The 19,474-nt window shown below is 33.6% G+C and overlaps 3 protein-coding genes across 3 annotated transcripts; 2 read left to right on the top strand and 1 right to left on the bottom strand.

Moving 5' to 3' along the window:
- Nucleotides 1-8,764: 8,764 nt before the first annotated feature.
- ACET3X_004305 (uncharacterized protein) lies at nucleotides 8,765-9,534 on the top strand (the record flags this gene model as incomplete). The annotated part of the gene is made up of 2 exons (XM_069450495.1): nucleotides 8,765-8,813; nucleotides 9,116-9,534. 2 exons carry the CDS (start codon nucleotides 8,765-8,767, stop codon nucleotides 9,532-9,534), a joined length of 468 nt encoding a protein of 155 aa, XP_069308283.1.
- Nucleotides 9,535-11,564: 2,030 nt separating this feature from the next.
- ACET3X_004304 (uncharacterized protein) lies at nucleotides 11,565-12,083 on the top strand (the record flags this gene model as incomplete). The annotated part of the gene is made up of 1 exon (XM_069450494.1): nucleotides 11,565-12,083. One exon carries the CDS (start codon nucleotides 11,565-11,567, stop codon nucleotides 12,081-12,083), a length of 519 nt encoding a protein of 172 aa, XP_069308282.1.
- A 511-nt stretch (nucleotides 12,084-12,594) lies between these two features.
- On the bottom strand, nucleotides 12,595-14,271 carry ACET3X_004303 (uncharacterized protein). The gene is made up of 4 exons (XM_069450493.1): nucleotides 13,976-14,271; nucleotides 13,802-13,889; nucleotides 13,581-13,738; nucleotides 12,595-13,509 (listed from the first exon to the last, which is right to left on the bottom strand). The coding sequence occupies exons 1-4, from the start codon at nucleotides 14,081-14,083 to the stop codon at nucleotides 12,835-12,837; spliced, it is 1,029 nt and encodes a 342-aa protein (XP_069308281.1). The 5' UTR covers nucleotides 14,084-14,271; the 3' UTR covers nucleotides 12,595-12,834.
- Between the last annotated feature and the right edge of the window lie 5,203 nt (nucleotides 14,272-19,474).

Genomic DNA, 19,474 nt, shown 5'->3' with positions numbered 1-19,474 from the left:
TTATAAGTATTAGAAGCTTAGATAATAGTCTACTACTTCTATTTATAATAGGCTAAGAGCCTATTAACTATAGCTGTATTACTAAACTTATAATACTTAGATATATCTTTAAAGTATTCTAAGAATATAGTAATATTAGTACTATTAAAGACTAGAACTATTTTAGTTAAGTATAGTAGGAGTTATATAGCTACTATTAGGTCTTAGCTTCTTAGCTATTAGAGTAAAGTTACTATTATTTAAAAGACCTTTATTATTTTATTATTAGGGGACTATACTAGTAGAATATCTAAGGAAATAGAGCTTCTTAGTATTACTACTAGTACACTTAGTAAATCTACTAGCGTTATTATACTATTAGCTAAGGCTTCTAGTTTCTTTATTTTAGTAGTAGAAGTAAATTAATTTATATTTTAGCTTCTAGCTAGTAGCTTAGTAACAGATTAGGTTCTTTTACCTATCTTATTCTTTACTTATTAGTTCTTACTTATCTGCGCGATATATATAATAAGTATAGTAAGGGCTATAATAAAGAGCGTAAGTACTATATAAAGTAGTACTTAGGTTTAACTAGTTAGTTACTTATATATCTAAAAGTCTTTTACTAATAAAGTAATTACCCTTTACTTTATATATCCTAAGATATTATCTTAGTTAGCTATCTTTAGTTTATTAATCTAATTATTTATTATTAGTTTTTTTCTTATTAGTAGTACTCTATAGAGGTTATTACTATTATTCTTAGCCTTATATATTATTTAGCCTATCTATATACACTCTATTAAATTCTTTATCTATATAGCTATCTATAAGGGGTAGTTATAAGTAATAGTATTTACTTTATACTATAAGAGAATAGTAGGGGATAGCTCTATATTCTAATAGTATACTAGGGGAAGTAATAATAATAATTCTTACTAGTCTTCTTACGCGTAAAGTATAGGTTAAGAGTAAGTTCCTCCTCTATAGAGATAATAAGAGAAGTAATTATATTAGGACCTTAGTACCCTTCTAGCTAAGCTATATCCTATATATTATAGAACCTCCCCTCTTAGGCTAGCGTCCTTAATAGTCTTAGCCTTAATAAAAACCTAAAATCTTTATTAGAAAATAGGAAAAGAGTATCTAGTCTTTTAGTCTATCTTACGCGCGTCTATCTTACGCTATATAGATATAGTATTAGGGTAGAGTATATTATACTTATTACTAAGTCTAAGAGTAATATAAAGGTAACTAAGGATTTTAGGATAAGTTACCCTTACACTTTTACTTTATTATAGTAAAGGTAACTTTTTATTTACTTCCTCTTTAGGGTTATAGAATTTTTAGTAACTATCTATTTATTATTTATTATAATAGAAATTTTTCTAATACCTTACTTAACACCTTTATACTAATACTAATATATACCTTAATTATACTCTCTACATAAGCTATAAGCTTCCTAATATAGTTTATTATCTTAATCTATAATATATTAAGAAGTCCTACCTCTAGAATACTATAGTATCTACTTAGAGTAATAGTAATAAGTATACTAATATAATTACTACTTACGTAACTTACCTATACTACACTTAAACTATCTATAAGTAAAAGTAGATTTATAAGAAGCTAGATAAGTATTACTATAATTACTATAGTTCTAGTAACTATAGTAGTTATACTTTAGTAAGTTCTTTAAAGTCTTTTAGGTATATTATACTTTAGCTAATCTTTATAAGTTCTTACTAACTTAAACACTTATATTAATTATCTATACTACTTACGCGTAAAGTATAATACTACTATAAGGGGTACTACTACTCTTAAGACTAATACTATAGTACTTTATATAAGTATTAAGCTTATACGTATATAGTACTAGTTTAACTTAGAGCTTACTAACTACTAATATATTACTACTTACTCTAGGACTCCTCTAGGAGTTCCTACCTAGATTCCTATAACCTCCTTTAACTTTCTTAGCCTAATTCTAGTTAAGTAGTATAGGATTACTACTACCTTAGAGTAGCTAGTTAGTTATATAGTAATTATAGTATACTCTTATACTTTATCTTCTAACTTTATTTATCTTAACTAACTTTTTCTAGAATAGTACTAGTAGTAATAGTAATAATAATAATAATAATAATAATAATCTATTAGATAGGGAGAGTAAGGATAGTACTACTAACGCGCTAGCTATATAGCTAGAAGACGCTAGGTCTAAGTATAGCGTAGGTAAGGATAGTAAGGGTAGTAAAGATAGTAGAGATAGTAAGGGTAATAAAGATAGTAAGGGTAAGGAGGATAGTAAGGGTAGTTAAGATAATAAGGATAGTAAGGCTTAATTTTTTCCTTTTTTATATTTTTTACTTTCTATATATATAGATACCTAAAATCCTATACTATAGGATTTACGCCTTAAGTATATTATAAATTCTTTTATTATACTTTTTTTTATTACTTTATACGCTATAAGCTTTATAATACTTTAAAGTCTTAGAGTAGTTCTTCTATATCTTTAAAGTTAGAGGCTAGGGTCTAAGTATTTTAGGATTTATTATATCCTTTCTATCTTAGCTAGTACTATAACTAGCCTTTTCTTATATATTTTATAATGATTTTTTATAATTACTAAACTTCATAACCTTCTAAGGTAACTTCTAGTAGTTATATATTATTATTATTATTTTTCCTAGAATTCTAATATTCTAGAAGAGATACGTAGAAGATATTATAAATATAATAATAAGGTAGTAGAAGTAAGTAATATACCTATAACCTAACTACGTTCTAGACTTAAAATAGTCTAATATACTTACTAGAAAGCTTTTTACTAAGTTAATTAACTAAGTTAATATACTTTATACTAATGAGAATAAGGTATCCTTTATAAAAAATATTTAGCTTATATTTCTTATTATAGTAGTAGCTTTAATACTCTTATACTTTTAATAGATAATCTATTACTACTATATATACGCTATATATACGCTAAACTTTATCTACTATATCTAGTACCTCCCCTTCTTACCTACTATCCTTAGGAGGTGTTATAAGTAAGGGGTACTTACTATAAATAAGGTAGAAAGGAGTAGCTTTTATTAATTTATAAATAGAGTTATTATAAGTAAATTATACTATTAATAATAATTAGACCTTGTTATCTTATTTTGTAGATATAAAAATTCTTAAGTATTACTCTATAGTCTAATTCTAGTATTTAGTTTACCTATCTATCTATAGATAGAAGGCTATACTAAGCCTATACTTTACTTATAGTTAGTAGTAGATCTCTATCTAAAATATAGAAGTAAATACTAAGCCTTAGTCTAATATAATACCTTTCTATACTCTATATTTTAAAATAACCTAATTAAAGTAGGATTCTATAAACTATTTTATATCCTAGGTTTTTAAAGTAGGTTTATAGATAACTATCTTAGAGAAGTAGTTTATAATTATAAGTACTATATTAAAGACGTAACCTAATCTATTTTTTAATAGTAGTAATCTTATAATAAAATCTAAAGAGACTTCCTTAAAGATATCCTCTAGGATTAGTAGTAATACTAGCTTACTATATTTACTATACTATATAGCTTTACTTCTTTAATATATAGTATAAGTCCTTATATATTCCTAGATATCTTAGCTAAGTAATAGCTAATAGTAGTACCTACTAATAAGCTTAAGTGTCCTATATATACTAAAGTAGCCTACTATATATATATTATAGTATTAGGATAAAATTTCCTACCTAATAGCTAGTTCCTTTAGAATATAAATTCTACTATTATATCTTAGGACTTCCTTATAATTAGTATACTAAACTTATATACCTCTATAGCTTTAAGTATATAAAACCTACTTAGAGTCTATAACTTACTACTAAGTAAAGGTATCCCTTTACTATAACTAGAGTAGAATATCTAGTAAAGCTTTAGACTCTACTAATATAAGTTTACTACTAACTAATACCTTAGCTAGTAAGCGTAGTACGTATAGTATATATCCTATAGTACTAGTAGTAGGGATATAACTAGTTCTATAAATATTAGTAATATATATCTTATATATACTTACTAGACTAAGCCTAAGTATAGATCCTCTTACTCTACTAAGTTTATTCCTTACTAGAAGCTTATTCTATAAGGTAGGTAATAACTAAGTTAAGGATATATTCTCTTACTTATAATCTACTCTTCTTAAGGGTCTATCTACTAGGTTAGTATTCCCTAAATAGTATTTTACTTTAAAATTAAATACTCTTAAATAGAGTACCTAATATACTTAATAGGGGTTAAGCCTCTATATAGTATATATAGAGCGTAAGTTATTATAATTTATTAAAACTTAGATAGTATTATAAGTACTTTCTAAGTAATACTACTACTACTTAAAGCTATATACTATAGCTAGAAGTTCTAGATTATATACCTTATAATTTAGTTCTATAGCCTAAAGCTTTCTTAAGATAAATACTACTAGGTACTATTTCTTATCTTTAAATAGCTAAGAAAGTATACCTAAGATTATAAATATTAAGGTATCTATCTTAATATAAATCTATAGTAATTTATTAAAGTAGTGTAGGATAGGTAGCTTCTATAGTATTATCTTAGTAGAAAACTTAATTCCCTTTTAGAATATTAGTAAGGGGGGCTATTTCCTAAGTATAGCACTTAATAAAGTATTAATAGAAATTAGTAAACCCTAAGAAGGATTATAGCTCCTTAATACTAGTTAGGGTTAGCTATTAGAGTACTATCTCTACACGTATAAGATTAGCGCGAATACTACTCCTTATAATAATAAATCCTAAGAAATAGACTTTAGTAGCTATAAAGGTATACTTTTTTAGGTTTATATAAAGTTTAGCTTCCCTAAAGGACTAAAGTATAGCGTGTACTACGCGCTAGTATAGCTTAAGATTATTATTATAAGTATAGATAAGAATATTATTAAAGTAAACTATATAAATATAGTCTAAATATCTACTTAACACCTTATTAATATAGGCCTAAAAGCTTACTAGAGTATTAGTTAGCCTAAAAGGTATAACTAAGTACTTAAAGTAGCTATATTAAGTTTAAAAAGCTATCTTCTATTTATCTCTTACTTTTATTTATATACGATAGTAGGGGTCCTTAAGATCTAGTATTATATAGTATTATACGCTTAATAAGTAATCTAGTATCTCTCTAATAAGTAGGAGTAAGTAATAGTCTTTTATAATAACTATATTTAGACCTCTATAATCTATATAAAGGTAAAGTATACTATCTTTCTTTAGTATAAAGATAATTAGTAAGCCTATAAGGCTAGTACTATATTAGATCTATCCCTTATAAAGAGCCTCTTCTATATATTTATAAAGTAGTTAAAGCTTATATAAAGAGAGTATATAGAGTAGTCTATATAGTAACTCTTTACCTAGTTAGATAGGAATTATATAATCTAAACTCTTATAACTTAGAAGAGTTATAGCCTTTATATTATTAAATATATCTATATATTCTAATAAAGTATTAGGGATACGTAGTTCCTACGCTATATAGATATTATATACATACGTATTATAGTCTAAGAAAGTATTAGTTAATTAGAGAGTTCCTAAGAGGTAGGTAAAACTAGAATCCTTTTTACTTTTTTAGAGAGTCTCTATACTTACTAACTAGATATTAGCTTTAGTTAATCCTTAGTACTATTTTTAGTACCTATAATTAATAGAAATATCCTCTTATTTAAGAAAAGGATTCCTTAGGAGAAGAGGAAGTCCTTTTTTATCTACCTTATATATAGTTACTTAGGTAAGGTATTCTATACTATTATTATTTAATAAGTATACCTAGAACGCGTATACTATATAGGTGCCTTAATATTATAGACTAATCTATCCTAATCTTAGGAGCTCTATATTCTCTATAGGCTTTATACCTATTTCTATAGTAGTAATTTAATTAATTAGACTAATATCTACTTAAGGATTAAGAATAACCCTAAGTTTTTTTTCTTAACTAGATTCTACTTATATACTATATATACGCTTTATACCTAGTAAGATATTAATTAGTAATTACTATACTAATCTTAAATTTTTAAGGAGGCTTACCCTTTTCCTACTTAGTTAATATTAATAAGTACTTAGTTTAGGTTACTACTTTAGTACTTATTAGTATAGTACCCCTTCTTCTAGTACTTAAAGTATATAATTAAGCTATTATCTTTTAGCTTCTTTAGTAGGTTATACTATAGAGTTAGAGAAAGAGCCTCTCTATACTTTCCTTTATAAGCGCTTTAGGCCTATTATTTATATATAAGGGCTACTCTACGTAAGTTTCTTTTAAGTATAGATACTAATATAATAAGGTCCTCTCTAGTAGCTAGAACTTAGTAATAGTTAGTAATAGCTTACTATAACTTAGGCTATAGTTTTATAAATAAGTATTATACCCTTTACTCCTTAATATAAGTAGGGAGTTAGTCTTCTAGAACTTCTAGGTAGATAGTAAAAGAGTAAACTATCTAGTCTTTTTACTATATAGTATTATTATACGCTATAGCTACTTTAAGACTATAGTTAATAGGATTAGAGAGTAAGTTAAGTAGGTACTACTTAAAGTATTCCTAAGTAGGATCTTCCCCTTATACTTTAAATATATACTTATAGTATACGTACTAAAGCTCTTTAGGTTCTCCTCTTATATACTATATAGACTATAAAACTTTATTATAGTTAGTAGAAAACTCTTATAGTAGTAGTTAAAAAGCTATCTTATAAGAATAAATAAATTTATAATATTCTTTAATTATTTTTCCCTAGTACTCTATAGGGTCCTTAGGTTTTAAAATATATTTTAGGTGTATAGCGCTTATAGGTTTAGGTATACGTTAGGTATATATAATAGGATCCTTAGTACTAAGGGTAATATAGCTTACTTCTACTTATAGTATACTTTATCCTATTTCCTCTAGCTATATAACTTTATTATCTAGCTTACGTAGCTATTAGAAGGTAAGTAGTTTATCCTATTATTTCTTAATAGCTATAATACGCTCCTCTAGTATTATAAGTATATTTTCTACTAGTAGCGCGTATTTACTACGTAGTATTTATATTAAGCTTAAAAGGCTAGAACTTTAGCTCTCTACCTTAGCTTAGGTAGTAGATTACGTTAAGGGAGCTATCCTTAGACTATTTACCCTATAGGAGAGAAGAATTATTATATAAGGGGTAGTTATAGGTAATAGTATTTACTTTATACTATAAAAGAATAGTAGGGGATAGCTCTATATTCTAATAGTATACTAAGGGAAGTAATAATAATAATTCTTACTAGTCTTCTTACGCGTAAAGCGTAGGTTAAGAGTAAGTTCCTCCTTTATAAAGATAATAAGAGAAGTAATTATATTAGGACCTTAGTACCCTTCTAGCTAAGCTGTATCCTATACGTTACACTATCTAAAGGATTATTATCCTAGCCTATACTTTTTTTATAATATACTACCTTATATAGCGTAGCTATACTCTAGTTATAATCCTAGTATTATTAGTAACTTAGTACCTCTATTATATCTTTCTTACTTCTTAGGGGTCTTTCTATATCCCTATTTATTTATATTCTCTAGTCTTTATACTTTTTTATTATAAAATATTCTTTAGGTTACTATATACTATTACTATTCTCTTAATATTTCTTACTTATTCTATACTATATCTATTCTAATTTCTCCTACTATCTAAGACTATAAGATAGAGCGTCTTATAAAGTCTTTAGATAGATTTTATACTTAGTAAATACTTATAGCTTTCCTAAGGTTAAAAGGTTATAAGGTTTAAGTTTTAATTAGTTATTATATATAGTAGAGTATTTTATTACTAATTCTCTATTAGGAATAGGTACTTAATATAGTAAGTAGATATAGAAATATTAAAAGGAGTATATATTATTATTATTATCTTATAGCTAAATACTATTTAGCTAGTTTCTATAGGGCCTCTTTTTCCTATACTACCCCTAAGCCTAATAGTTCTTTAACTACTTACACTTCCCCTAGTTTTTCTACCACAGTAAGCCTATTAGGATAGTAATATTAAAACTAGTTTACCTAGCTATTAGAGACCTTTTACTATATAACTATACTACTAAAAATTTTTAAAACGCTTTATATAGTTAGTAAGCTATCCCTTATATATCTTTTTATATATCCTAATAAGTTATCCTCTTATTATAGGTTTAAGAGAGAGCTAATAGTATACCTAGTTATATTATAATTACTATACACCTCTACATCTTTATAATAGTATTATTTAATTAACTCTAAACTTTTTAGTAACTTTATAGTATAAGAAGTTATCTCTAAGTTTTTATAAATTTAAATATTTAACTACTTCTTAAATTAGATCTATATTAGTAGAGTAACATTATATTAAAGTTAGGATGTAATATTAGTGGGGGGGGGGCTCAACCCGCGAAGTAGCTCGACCCGCGCACGGGCACTATAACTGATATTTGTACAACAACCGGCATTTGCAAGTAACAATTAATGGCTTTACATATGCTATAGGGCCTTGATACCTACTAGGTAAGTTTCTTAAATTTCACTACGTATATCCTGCAATGTGCTTGACTATTGCATGAAAGGAAACTCCACTAATTAGTATTTAGTAGAGAGCTGTGATAATTAATTAAAGACGGATTTCGTGATGCAATAATTAGATACCGTGATTGGCCTTACTATGAAAGTGGGCACGGCACGGTTAGTAACACAGTTTATGTTCACGATATTGTTCCGCCTGCGACAGCTACCACTTAAACGCATTTGTAAGTCAAATTCGCGCCGCGCTCTCAATCCGCGCATGAGTAACAAGCCGTTTTGTTAGTAAACTAATGACTAATAATAGCTCTTAGAAGCATTTTCACCCTGTCATCTGTGATTACTAATGAAGCGCGCATTTGATCTGGCATAAATATCGTGTGCAAGATTGAGTATATATAGCCCAGATCTACCCACACTCACACACAAACATACGCAGTTGGTCGAAGACGTCAACGAAGCAAAATGGATGCTTTCCAGAAGAAGATTCTGCAAACCTCGCGAAAATACATTTATACGTATTATGTAGCTGACGGCGACAAGTCATTACCAACGCTTATCTTCCACCATGGCTGGCCAGACCATGCAGCGATGTGGAAAGATGTGGCAACAGGCCTCCGCTCCACAAACCATCCCATGATCATCCCGGACATGCTCGGGTACGATGGCACAGACAAACCGACTGATCCTGCCGAGTATCAATTCCACAAGATGGCTAAAGATATCATCGAGATTGCCGACGCCGAAGGAGCGAAGAATATTGTTTCCATTGGCCACGATTGGGGCTCCACCGCTGCCTCGCGCCTCTACAACCACTACCCAGACAGAGTTGTCGGTCTCATCAATCTCAGCGTGGCTTATTACCCATGTACTGGTGATGACTTTGATCTTAAGAAGTTCAACGCCATGACCAAAGAGATGATGGGCACAGAGGTCTTCTCCTATTAGGACGTTTTTGCAGCCAAAGACGGTGCTAAGCTACTCTACAACAACCTTGAGCGCACTTTCTGCGCGCAACATGGCGAGGGACAGACTATGGCTGAGCTCTTTACCGTCCCAGGTGCTATGCGAGACTACTTGAGCAACGGAGGTCATGACCACGAACTGCGCCCCTATGCCAAGGATCCGCTGTTCAAACAGACGTTCATCGATCGTATGACAAGAGACGGATTTGAAGGGCCGCAGTGCTGGTACCACGCAATGGTACTGAACCTCCAGAGCTCGAGCGACAGAGACCTCCCGCCCGGCAGGGTAGTTGTCAACGTTCCTGCGCTGTATATTGGGTGTAAGGACGACTCGGTTTGCCCACCAGAGATGATGGACCCGTACAAGGAGCAGCTGTTGCCTCATTTAGAGGAGGCGGAGATAATTAATTCCGCGCATTGGGTTATGTATGAGGCTCCCGATGAGCAGACTTGTCAACAATCAAGCCAAGCTGCAATCAAGCTAGATGTGGCCCCTGCTCACTAGCGGCCTAGAATATATAGGTATAGCTATACCTAAATAGAGGGATGCCACGTCTCTCTAATAGACCCGTAGGTGATCGACAAGGCTAATAAGCAGGGACCACATTCAGCTTGATTGCAGCTTGGCTTGATTGTTGACAAGTCTGCCGATGAGGTGGTTAAGAGGATCGCACCTTGGTTGAAGAAGATATATGGGAAGCAGTAGAGCGTGGCACGTATGCCGCGTACAATTGACTCCCTTAGCCATCTTTTCCCGTGCGTCAAACACACTTTACATGCCTTTCTTTTCGTTACAGCTAACTTATCCTGCGCCTTCCCTTAAGCAGCGCTAGCGCCTCTGTTGCGTGTAACGCGCGGCTAATGCAAAGCGCATCCTTGCAGCGTAGGCGTCTAATTTTCACTCTTCACTCATTCCGCCCAAATCTCTAGCTCCCCATTGCGCAGGGTTGGTTCTACCCACGAGCTTAGGATGTCATCGTGCGGCATTGGGGCTAGCCTACCCCAGCTCAGCAACTTGCTGTCACGATATTCCAACGCCACAGGTCTTAGCCACAGGCAGGCAAGCCACCGGGAACCCTTCAGGGCACCGTCGGCTCACACCAGCCACAATCACGTGACGTAGGTATATATCATCCCTCTGAGAGGCTTGATAGCTCCTCAAGGATTCGTCTTAATACAAGCCTATACCGATATCTCAGCACCTGTTCAAGAACTCCTCACACTTACTGACTTGGGAACATTGCATAGCCTTGGCTATGCGTTTTCTGAAGACGAGCCTGTCCTTGTATGTAGGATTAGGGCTGACTGACCTCAGAAGGGCTACACGCGCTTCCTTCCTAACAGGCCCTTTACCAAGTCTTTCTGCTTGATCCGCTCTACTCTTTTGATGTATGCTTAACTCAATAGGTGTTGAGCGCATGTACGGGGCCGAAACGTGCACTAAGGGCACGGACGCGGTACCTTAAACAAGAGAAGCAATGCAGCGGCCCATGACAGTAACAAGAATGTGTAAACCCTTATTGCATGCACTGCATGTGCGAACCTGTTGACGTATAAAGACCCAAGCTTGTAATTAGTAATGCGTGAAGTGGATGTGTCAGTACAGCGAGCCACCACCCCGTGCTCGAAGCAAGCCCTGGAGACGTTCGTCATCAGTACACTTACACCTAGCGTTCGGTGGCTGAATATACCCTACAGGGCGACTACCACAAGTGGTACAGGACGTCATGGCTGAACTGCAATCGGGCTCATATATCAACTAAGACCACTTCCAGCCGCAGCTGCACGCCCTCATCTGACTAAACGAGCTCGCCAGATTCGCCATCGTAGATTTCAGATCCAACCCCACCACCAGATCAACACGACCATGTCGCCGCCAGCGCAGCACTGAAAGGCGTGCACGCCCTGTTCGTGGTCTCAGCCTCGGAGAGCGCGGAGCGCCTCGACCAGCACCGCTGCTTCGTCGATGCGGCCGTCAAAGCCGGCGTGCAGCACGTCGTCTACACCTCGTACATGGCCGCCGCGCCCGACGCCATCTTCACGCTCGCACGCGATCACTACACGACCGAGGAATACATCAAGGCCAGCGGCATGCGCTGGACCTTCCTGCGCAACAGCATCTACATCGACTTTATGGACTCCATCGTCGGCACTGACGGTGTCATTCGCGGCCGCGTCTCAATCGTCGCCCGCGAGGATGTTGCCCGCCTTGCCGCCGCTGTGCTCGCCGACCCGAATCAGCACGCTGGAGTCACCTATGATGTCACTGGTCGCGAGGCGCTCTCCATGTCGGATGTCGCTGCTACCATCAGCGCGTCTCGCGGCCGCGACGTGCGCTTCCACGATGAGACCATCGAAGAGGCTTATGCCTCCCGCGCAAAATACGATGCCCCAGACTGGCAGGTCGACGCCTGGATCAGCACCTATAGTGCCATTCGCAGCAATGTTATGGCGCCCGTCTCTAACGCCATTGAATCCGTTACTGGCTGCGCGCCGATGACGCTCGCCGAATACCTAACTGCCAACCCCTAATAAAGCAACGCTAATACACCTTTACAGAACATCGGAGACCGCTATACGACACAATACTGGGCACGATTTGACCTGCTCTGGAACACCCAAAGTGAATTGACGGGCCGCATCAGTGCAGTCAAGCCACGGACCAAGGTACTCCATGTAATGATGGAGCAGCAGTGCATCGTTGTGCATAATCGAGACTGATTTCTTTTCGAACGGTCTCGGAATCGAACGCTATTGTAACAAATCATAGCTGTGTTCATACAGAAGCTTGTCTTACGCATGGTGTTTGAACAATTGAATGTGATAAAGGTATGTGCAGATCTTTCTGGTTGTGCTGATGGTGATATACGGCAAAATTGTTCCGAAAGTGGTGGGAGAAGGTCTTGAGAATACCGTGGAAGCAGAATAACCCAGATTAATGATCTTAAAACCTGCTTCCGATAGCTGTACTTGCAGTCTCGTACAATGAGCTTTGACCAGTCACACACCGTCATACAGACAGAACAAGTAACGTCAATGTCGCAATAAAGTGTCCTAAATTGTACGAATCACAGTCTCCAGCTCACAAGACTCTATCTAACTTAGACGCCATTTCTTCCTAAACTCATAGCTCAAGATTCGCGGTAGCAGGAATGCTAAAGCTTTCCTTGCAACATTCTTCTCTATAGTAACATGCCAACGATTCAGAGAACGGTAGAAGCGCAGCCAACATAAGTACGTGCATTGAGCGAGTGTGCAGCCATCAACACACTGTGCGAAGTGATTAAAGGCTGGGTGTTATCGCTAGTCTTTGGCCGCTTACTTTCCCCGCCTTGAGCAGATTCCATGCCTCTTGCACCTTGTCCAGGCCACCGAGAACTTGGACGGGCACTGGCTGCAGCCGCCCAGATGCGAGCTCACTTTCCAAGAAATCCCACCACACCCACGTGGTAAAGTCCCGTGTCTTGGGGTCAAGGTAGACATCCATGATCGCCACAAAGTTTCCTTGAACTCCTGGGGGCAGCTCCACACCCGGCCGCAAGCCCATTGTCGACAGAAAAGAACCCCCTCCGTGCGCAGCCAAGACAGCTCCCAACACAGGCTGATCCTGGGCAGCGTCAGCAGCTGCTAAGACGGCTTCAAAAGGTCCTATATCTATAAGCTCTTGCGTTACTGTCGGTGATCTCCTGTCGACAAAGTGCACAGCACCGAAGGACTTTACAAGCTGCGCATTCTTAGAAGACGCAACGCCCACCACTGTGTAACCTGCTCTAGCAGCTAAATAGGTTGCATAGGCACCAAAAGAAGAAGAAGCGCCCCAGATAAGCACCTTCTTGTTCTTGTTCTCGGGATTAGGATGTTCTGCTGGTTTCTCAAGGTGCAGGTGTATAAAAAGTGCACTAGCAGGATAGGCCAGGCTGGAGATGGACACCGCAGCTTCGAAGGACACTTCTCCAATCTGCAAGGCCATATTGTCAGCAGACAGTTGGTTACATCGCGAGACTCAAGCTGGAGTTCTCGTCCCCTTACCTTCGCTGTCATCTCTTGCGTGGTAACCGCATATTTCTGGTATGCTCCATATCGGGGATCATTGCGGATACTTCCAGCGCTGTTGGTGACAATGCGGTCGCCCTTCTTGAAGCGGCTGACCTCCGTGCCAACTTTGACGACCACGCCAGAAAATGATACTGCACTCGGCTTAGCAACCATATTCTATAGCGGAGGCCACTCTGCTGGAAACGGATACTAACTTCCAATAATAGTGGGGTAATTCAGCTGATACGGGAGTGTTCCCTCTTGGATCTTGTATTCTGCTGGCTGGGCAGCGACCACTTTGACCTGTCATCATATCGGTTGTCAGAAACTCTGCACAGAGAGGTGAATGCGAGCACAAATGAACCGGCTTCCTTGTTCGCATTCCTTACCTCGATGAGAAGTTCCCCTGGGCCCGGTTCTGGGATGTCGGCAGGACCGATTTCGACCTGCTTCCCTACGCCTGGTAGCCATGCCGCTTTGTTCTGATACTCCGCCATCGAGATGTTGAGAAAGAAGCAATTAGAGACTGTCAGAGAGGTGTTGAGTGTGAGTTTCTTTGTTTGTGTATTGTGAGGTGGCAGAGTGTTTATATACCCTATCTGAAGACATGATCAGGTACCGTTCATACAATGCATGTCTGATGCTTCCGCAACCAGCTTTGTAATACTACCAGCTTAGCAATCGCGAGAAGAGGCTTTACTACGACGATGGTGCCAAGATATGGCCGGATTAATGCCAGTGCCTCGGGAGATTTCCGCGCTTCTTTCATAAGCAGACCCACACCGCCTCTGGTCTGGATACATCATGTTCCGAGAAACCTGCTCTTACGCCACTCGCGTGACTGCAGTCACACACGTGATCATGCCTATAGACTGTTATGTCTAGTATCAGCACAGCCATAATCCTGCACAGCCACAAGTACGTGCTATCCGAATCAAGATAGATCACGCGCTACAGTGCCCGTGCACCAGATGAGCACTATCGCCACTTAAGCACCCCCACCACCACAATAATAAAACTTTAATACATTATAACTTAGTAAATATAGATCTAATTTAAGAAGTAATTATAGAAATTAAATTAGAAGAACTAAGAGATAATTTCTTATACTAAGTAATTATAAAAAAGTATAGTATAGCATTATTATAAGTAATAAAAGGTTAAATCCTCTATATATAAGGGAGATAGGGTTAGACTCTAAAGGAGAGTTATAAAAAAGGAAATAAGGACTAGGTATAAGGTACACTAAGTTACGTAATTAGCTATTATACTAAGACGCTACTATTAGTAATAGTAGGGCGTATACGTAATAGTAACTATTAGTAGTAGAGACGACTATTAGTGATAGTAGGTTAAAGGACTAATAGTAGGACCTATAGTAATAGGTATAAGAATTTAGCTTTATCCTTTATAGACTTTTTTTATTATTATAGTATAGTTAGAGACTTTTTTTAAGATAAAGTACTAACTAAGTAACTATAGGCTTATATAAGCCTATATTTAGTACTACTAGTATATATATAGTATATTATAAAAACTAGATACTAAAGATTTATAATAGTATTATATATAGACTAGAGACTATAAGACGTAACCTTCTAACTTATATACTATCCTTTACTATTTTTACCCTCTATAACCTTTATAGCTACCCTTTATAACTACTACTACCTTTACTACTACTACCTCTACTACCCCTTTCTAAGAATAACTAATAAGCTACTTATAGTATAGCTACTACTATTACTTAATAATTAGCTTTAGTTAGAGGAATTATTATAAGGTAATACAAAGGATCTCTCCTTAATATAAGTTATATAGTAAGAGACTATTAGGCAACTATATTAGAAGGTAAGGATTAATATAAGGCGCTAATTAGGTAATTTAGCCTCTTACTAAGAACTAGCCTCTTATTAAAAAAGGGAAGCTAGTAGTATAAAGGAAGCTATATCCTCCTAAACCTCCCTTAAGAGTAAGTAATAGAAGGAAGCTAAGGAGGATAGGACCTAAGGTAATAGGTATAAGAATATATTAGATCTTATTATTATACTTATTATAGTTAACTTAAATAGTTTATCTCTTATATAGATTATTAACTAGTTATTCTATTATTTATAGAATTAGTAGTAATTATCTCTTAGTTATAATAATAACTCTTTTCTACCTAATTATTCTATATCCTACCTTATAGACTATCGCCTAAGCCTAACTTACCTTAGTATAGACTAAGCTTAGAGAAGTATAGTAAACCCCTATATAATACTTTAACTACCTTAGATATTAGTAGACATTTAACTAATAGATCTACCTAATTAAGATTTAATATAGTATCCCTAAGAGTAGTATAGAATAATAGGGCTTAGGGTCTAGGACCCTTAATACTAGTAGCTATACTAGTTAATAATAAGATACTTAATATATCTAACTTAGACTTAGAGGAGAACCCTAGTAATAGAGAGCTATAAAATCTTAGGTAATAGGCCCTTATTTAGGCTTAGTAGATAGCTAAGATATAGAATATAATTAATTAGCTTATAAGCTAGCTAATAGCTACCCCTAATAAATAACCTATTTCTACTAAGAAACCTAAGATAGCGTTACTAGAGAAATATAGCAGAGAATAAGAAAAACTATAAGTATTTCTTACTAATATTAACCTATACTACAAGTATAATAAGGTACCTAATAACTAGGAAAAGATCCTTATAGCTAGTATATATATAAAGGATAAGGCTTCTAATTAGATATAACCCTATATAGATAACTACCTACTAGACGTAGAATATATAAGTACTAAAGAAGGAACTTATACTTTATTTATAAGTTAGATAAAGTTTAAATAAGAGATAAGATATATCTTTAGAGAAGTAAACGCTTAGAACTAAGTAAAGAAGAAGATTACTTACTTAAGGTAGACTACGTTAGTATTAGTATATATAGTAGAATTTAAGTAACTATAAGTATAGATATATTAAGATAATAAAGTAGTTTAAATAGTATTTAAAGTAAGCCTTAAAGAAAATATTAAGGATAGCCTTATATACTATAATAAGCTTAGAATACTATATATACTAATTAAGTTAGCTATATATATAGATAATAGGCTTTAGGAATAAAATAACTAGAAGAAATACTTCTAACCTAATCTACTAAATATAAAGAAGTAACGTAGAAGGTATAATAGAGATAGTAATACTATTATAACTAGTAAGGTATAGGAAAAGGCTAAAGATAAAAAGACCTAAGGATAGAGATAAGATAGTCTCTCTAAGGAAGAACGCTAGAAGTATTATAATAATAAGGTATATCTCTATTATAGTAAAGTAGGACACTTTACCTAAGACTATAAGGAAGAATAAGTTAAATAGATAGCTATTAAGATTAGGATAATTAGATAAGGTATACTATACTTAACTTAGATAGAGCTAGATAATAACCTAAGTAACCTAGACCTTTATAAAGAAGTAAGGTTAGCTAATAAGAAAGCTTTTATAATTATCTTATAAATTAAGATAAGTAATAAGGTATTAGCTATAGATAAGCTAAAGGTAAAAGACTAAAAGGTTAAGGGTAAAGACGTCCTAGAACGTCTAGCTAATTAGTAGTATTAGATTTATAGAGATACTATATACTATACTTATAACTATAGGATTTAAAAGTAAATTATAATTACTAGTAAGAATACTAAGGTAATAAGGTACTAGGTAGTAACCTAATAACCTTACTTTAAAGACTTAGAAGTTAAGGGTAAGGCTTAAGAAATATCTAAAGAAGAAGAAGATACTAAAGAATATAAGAAAATATATTAGTATAACTATAAGATTAATTACTAGTTCTATAAGGAAGATAAAGAGAAGTATAAGATAGATTAAGACTATTACTATTACCTAAGTCTCTAGGTAGATAAGTATCTAGCTAATAACTACTATATCTATAAACTAGAGAAAGTAGAAATATATAAATAACTCCTTTAAATATAATATAAGAATAGGTATAACTTCTATTATAAGTAGCTTAAGGAAGTATATAAAGTAGATAACTATTATTATTATACTTTATTATTAAATATCTATAAGGTTATAGATTATAAGATTTATAGAGCTAAAAGGGCTTAACTAAGGAAGAGGATTACTAGGGAGGAGATACCTTATTAGAATATTTATTAGAGCTTCTATTATAATAATAAGTACTTAACGTACTATAGCTTAAAGAATAATATAAGCTACTTTCTTAAGTATAAGAAAGGTAAGTAGTTAAAAAACTAAAATACTATTAGGGATAAAGTTATACTAATAAAGGTATGCTTAAAAGGACCTTTAGGAAGGTATAGGATACTAATAATTAGGTAAAGTAGCTACTTATAACTATATCTATACTAAGTTAAGATATTTAGGTACTTATAAATAGTAGGGCTATAAGGATAATAATCTTACTTAAAGTAGTAGAGAGGTATAGGATACCTTACTAAGTTAAGAAAAAACTAGTACTAGTAGTACTAGTTAATAAAAAACTTATAGAATATAGAGGTAGTATAATAAGGTTAGAGATAAAACTAATAAAGCTATAGATAGTAGGTATTAAGTACTTTATAAATATTAATATTATAAATCTAAGAGGACTAGATACCTATAACCCTACTATTAATTAGCGAATATAGATAATACTTAGAAGAGAACCTATATATAAGGTTACTAGAGTACGTAGAAGAGTAAGCCTAAAGGACTAGAGCTTAACCTAGGATAGGAGGTTTAGTAAGATCTTACCTTATAAGATTATAAGAATCTATAAGAAGGACCCTTAAAGAGTAAGAGTTATATAGATAAGATAAGTTATAACTATAAAGGAAGGACCCTTACTACTAGAGATACTAAGAGAGTATTAGACTAATAAGTTTAGAGAACTCTTTAAGGAAAATAAAGCTATAGATTTAGTAGACTATTAGGATTAGGATTATAAGATTATCTTAGATAAAGGGGTAAAGTTAAGCCTAAGACTAATATATCCTATATTACCTAAGTATAATACTAAGCTAAGGGATTATATCTAGAAGAATCTAAAGAAGGGATTTATCTAACTAGGATTAGGCCTAATAGCCTTACCTATCTTATTTATAAAGAAGCCTAATAGGAAGTAGTAACTATATATTAACTTCTATAAGTTAAATAGTATTACTTAGAAGAACTAATATCCCTTACTACTAATTATAGAGCTTATAGATTAACTCTAGGGAGCTAAGTAGTTTATAAAGTTTAATATTTAGGAAGGATTTTACTAAATTAGGATTAAGGAAGGATATAAATAGATAATAGCTTTTAAGATAAAATATAGACTATTTAAATATATAGTAATGCCTTTTAGGTTAATAAATACCTTAGTAACATTTTAGTTAGTTATTAATAACGCGCTCTATAAGTACCTTAGAATCTTTATTATAGCGTATATTAATAATATACTAGTATATACTAGTAGGACGCTAGAAGAATATATAGAGTATATTAAGAAAGTGCTAAGGAAGCTTAAGGAATATAAGCTATACCTATAGCTAAGGAAGTGCGAATTCTATATAAAGGAAATAGAATACCTAGGCTTTATAATATTTATAAAGGGAGTAAAGATAAACCTAAAGAAGATAGTAGCTATATAGGAGTAGCTAACGCCTAAAATAGTTAAGGATATATAATCCTTCCTAGGATTTACTAACTACTACTAGAAGTTTATTAAGGATTACTTAAAGATTACTATACCCCTCTCTAAGATTATAAAGAAGGAAATTAGTTTTAAATAAGATAAGGAATATTAGGAGGCTTTTAATTAAATTAAGTAGATATTTCTTAAGGCACCTATACTAGAGATATATAACCTAAAATAAGAAATATAAGTTAAGACTA

Source organism: Alternaria dauci, chromosome 3 (genome assembly GCF_042100115.1).
Source record: "Alternaria dauci strain A2016 chromosome 3, whole genome shotgun sequence".
In the NCBI taxonomy this organism is placed as follows: Eukaryota; Fungi; Ascomycota; class Dothideomycetes; order Pleosporales; family Pleosporaceae; genus Alternaria; species Alternaria dauci.
This window is presented reverse-complemented; position numbering and strand designations above follow the sequence as displayed.

Excerpts from the sequence above, each read along its gene's own strand:
- ACET3X_004303 (XM_069450493.1), bottom strand. The coding sequence starts at position 14,083 with ATGGCGGAGTATCAGAACAAAGCGGCATGGCTACCAGGCGTAGGGAAG. Across the intron at positions 13,739-13,801 it reads TTACCCCACTATTATTGGAA|TATCATTTTCTGGCGTGGTC; the intron begins GTTAGTATCCGT and ends AGCCGAGTGCAG. Across the intron at positions 13,510-13,580 it reads CGCAAGAGATGACAGCGAAG|ATTGGAGAAGTGTCCTTCGA; the intron begins GTAAGGGGACGA and ends ATGGCCTTGCAG.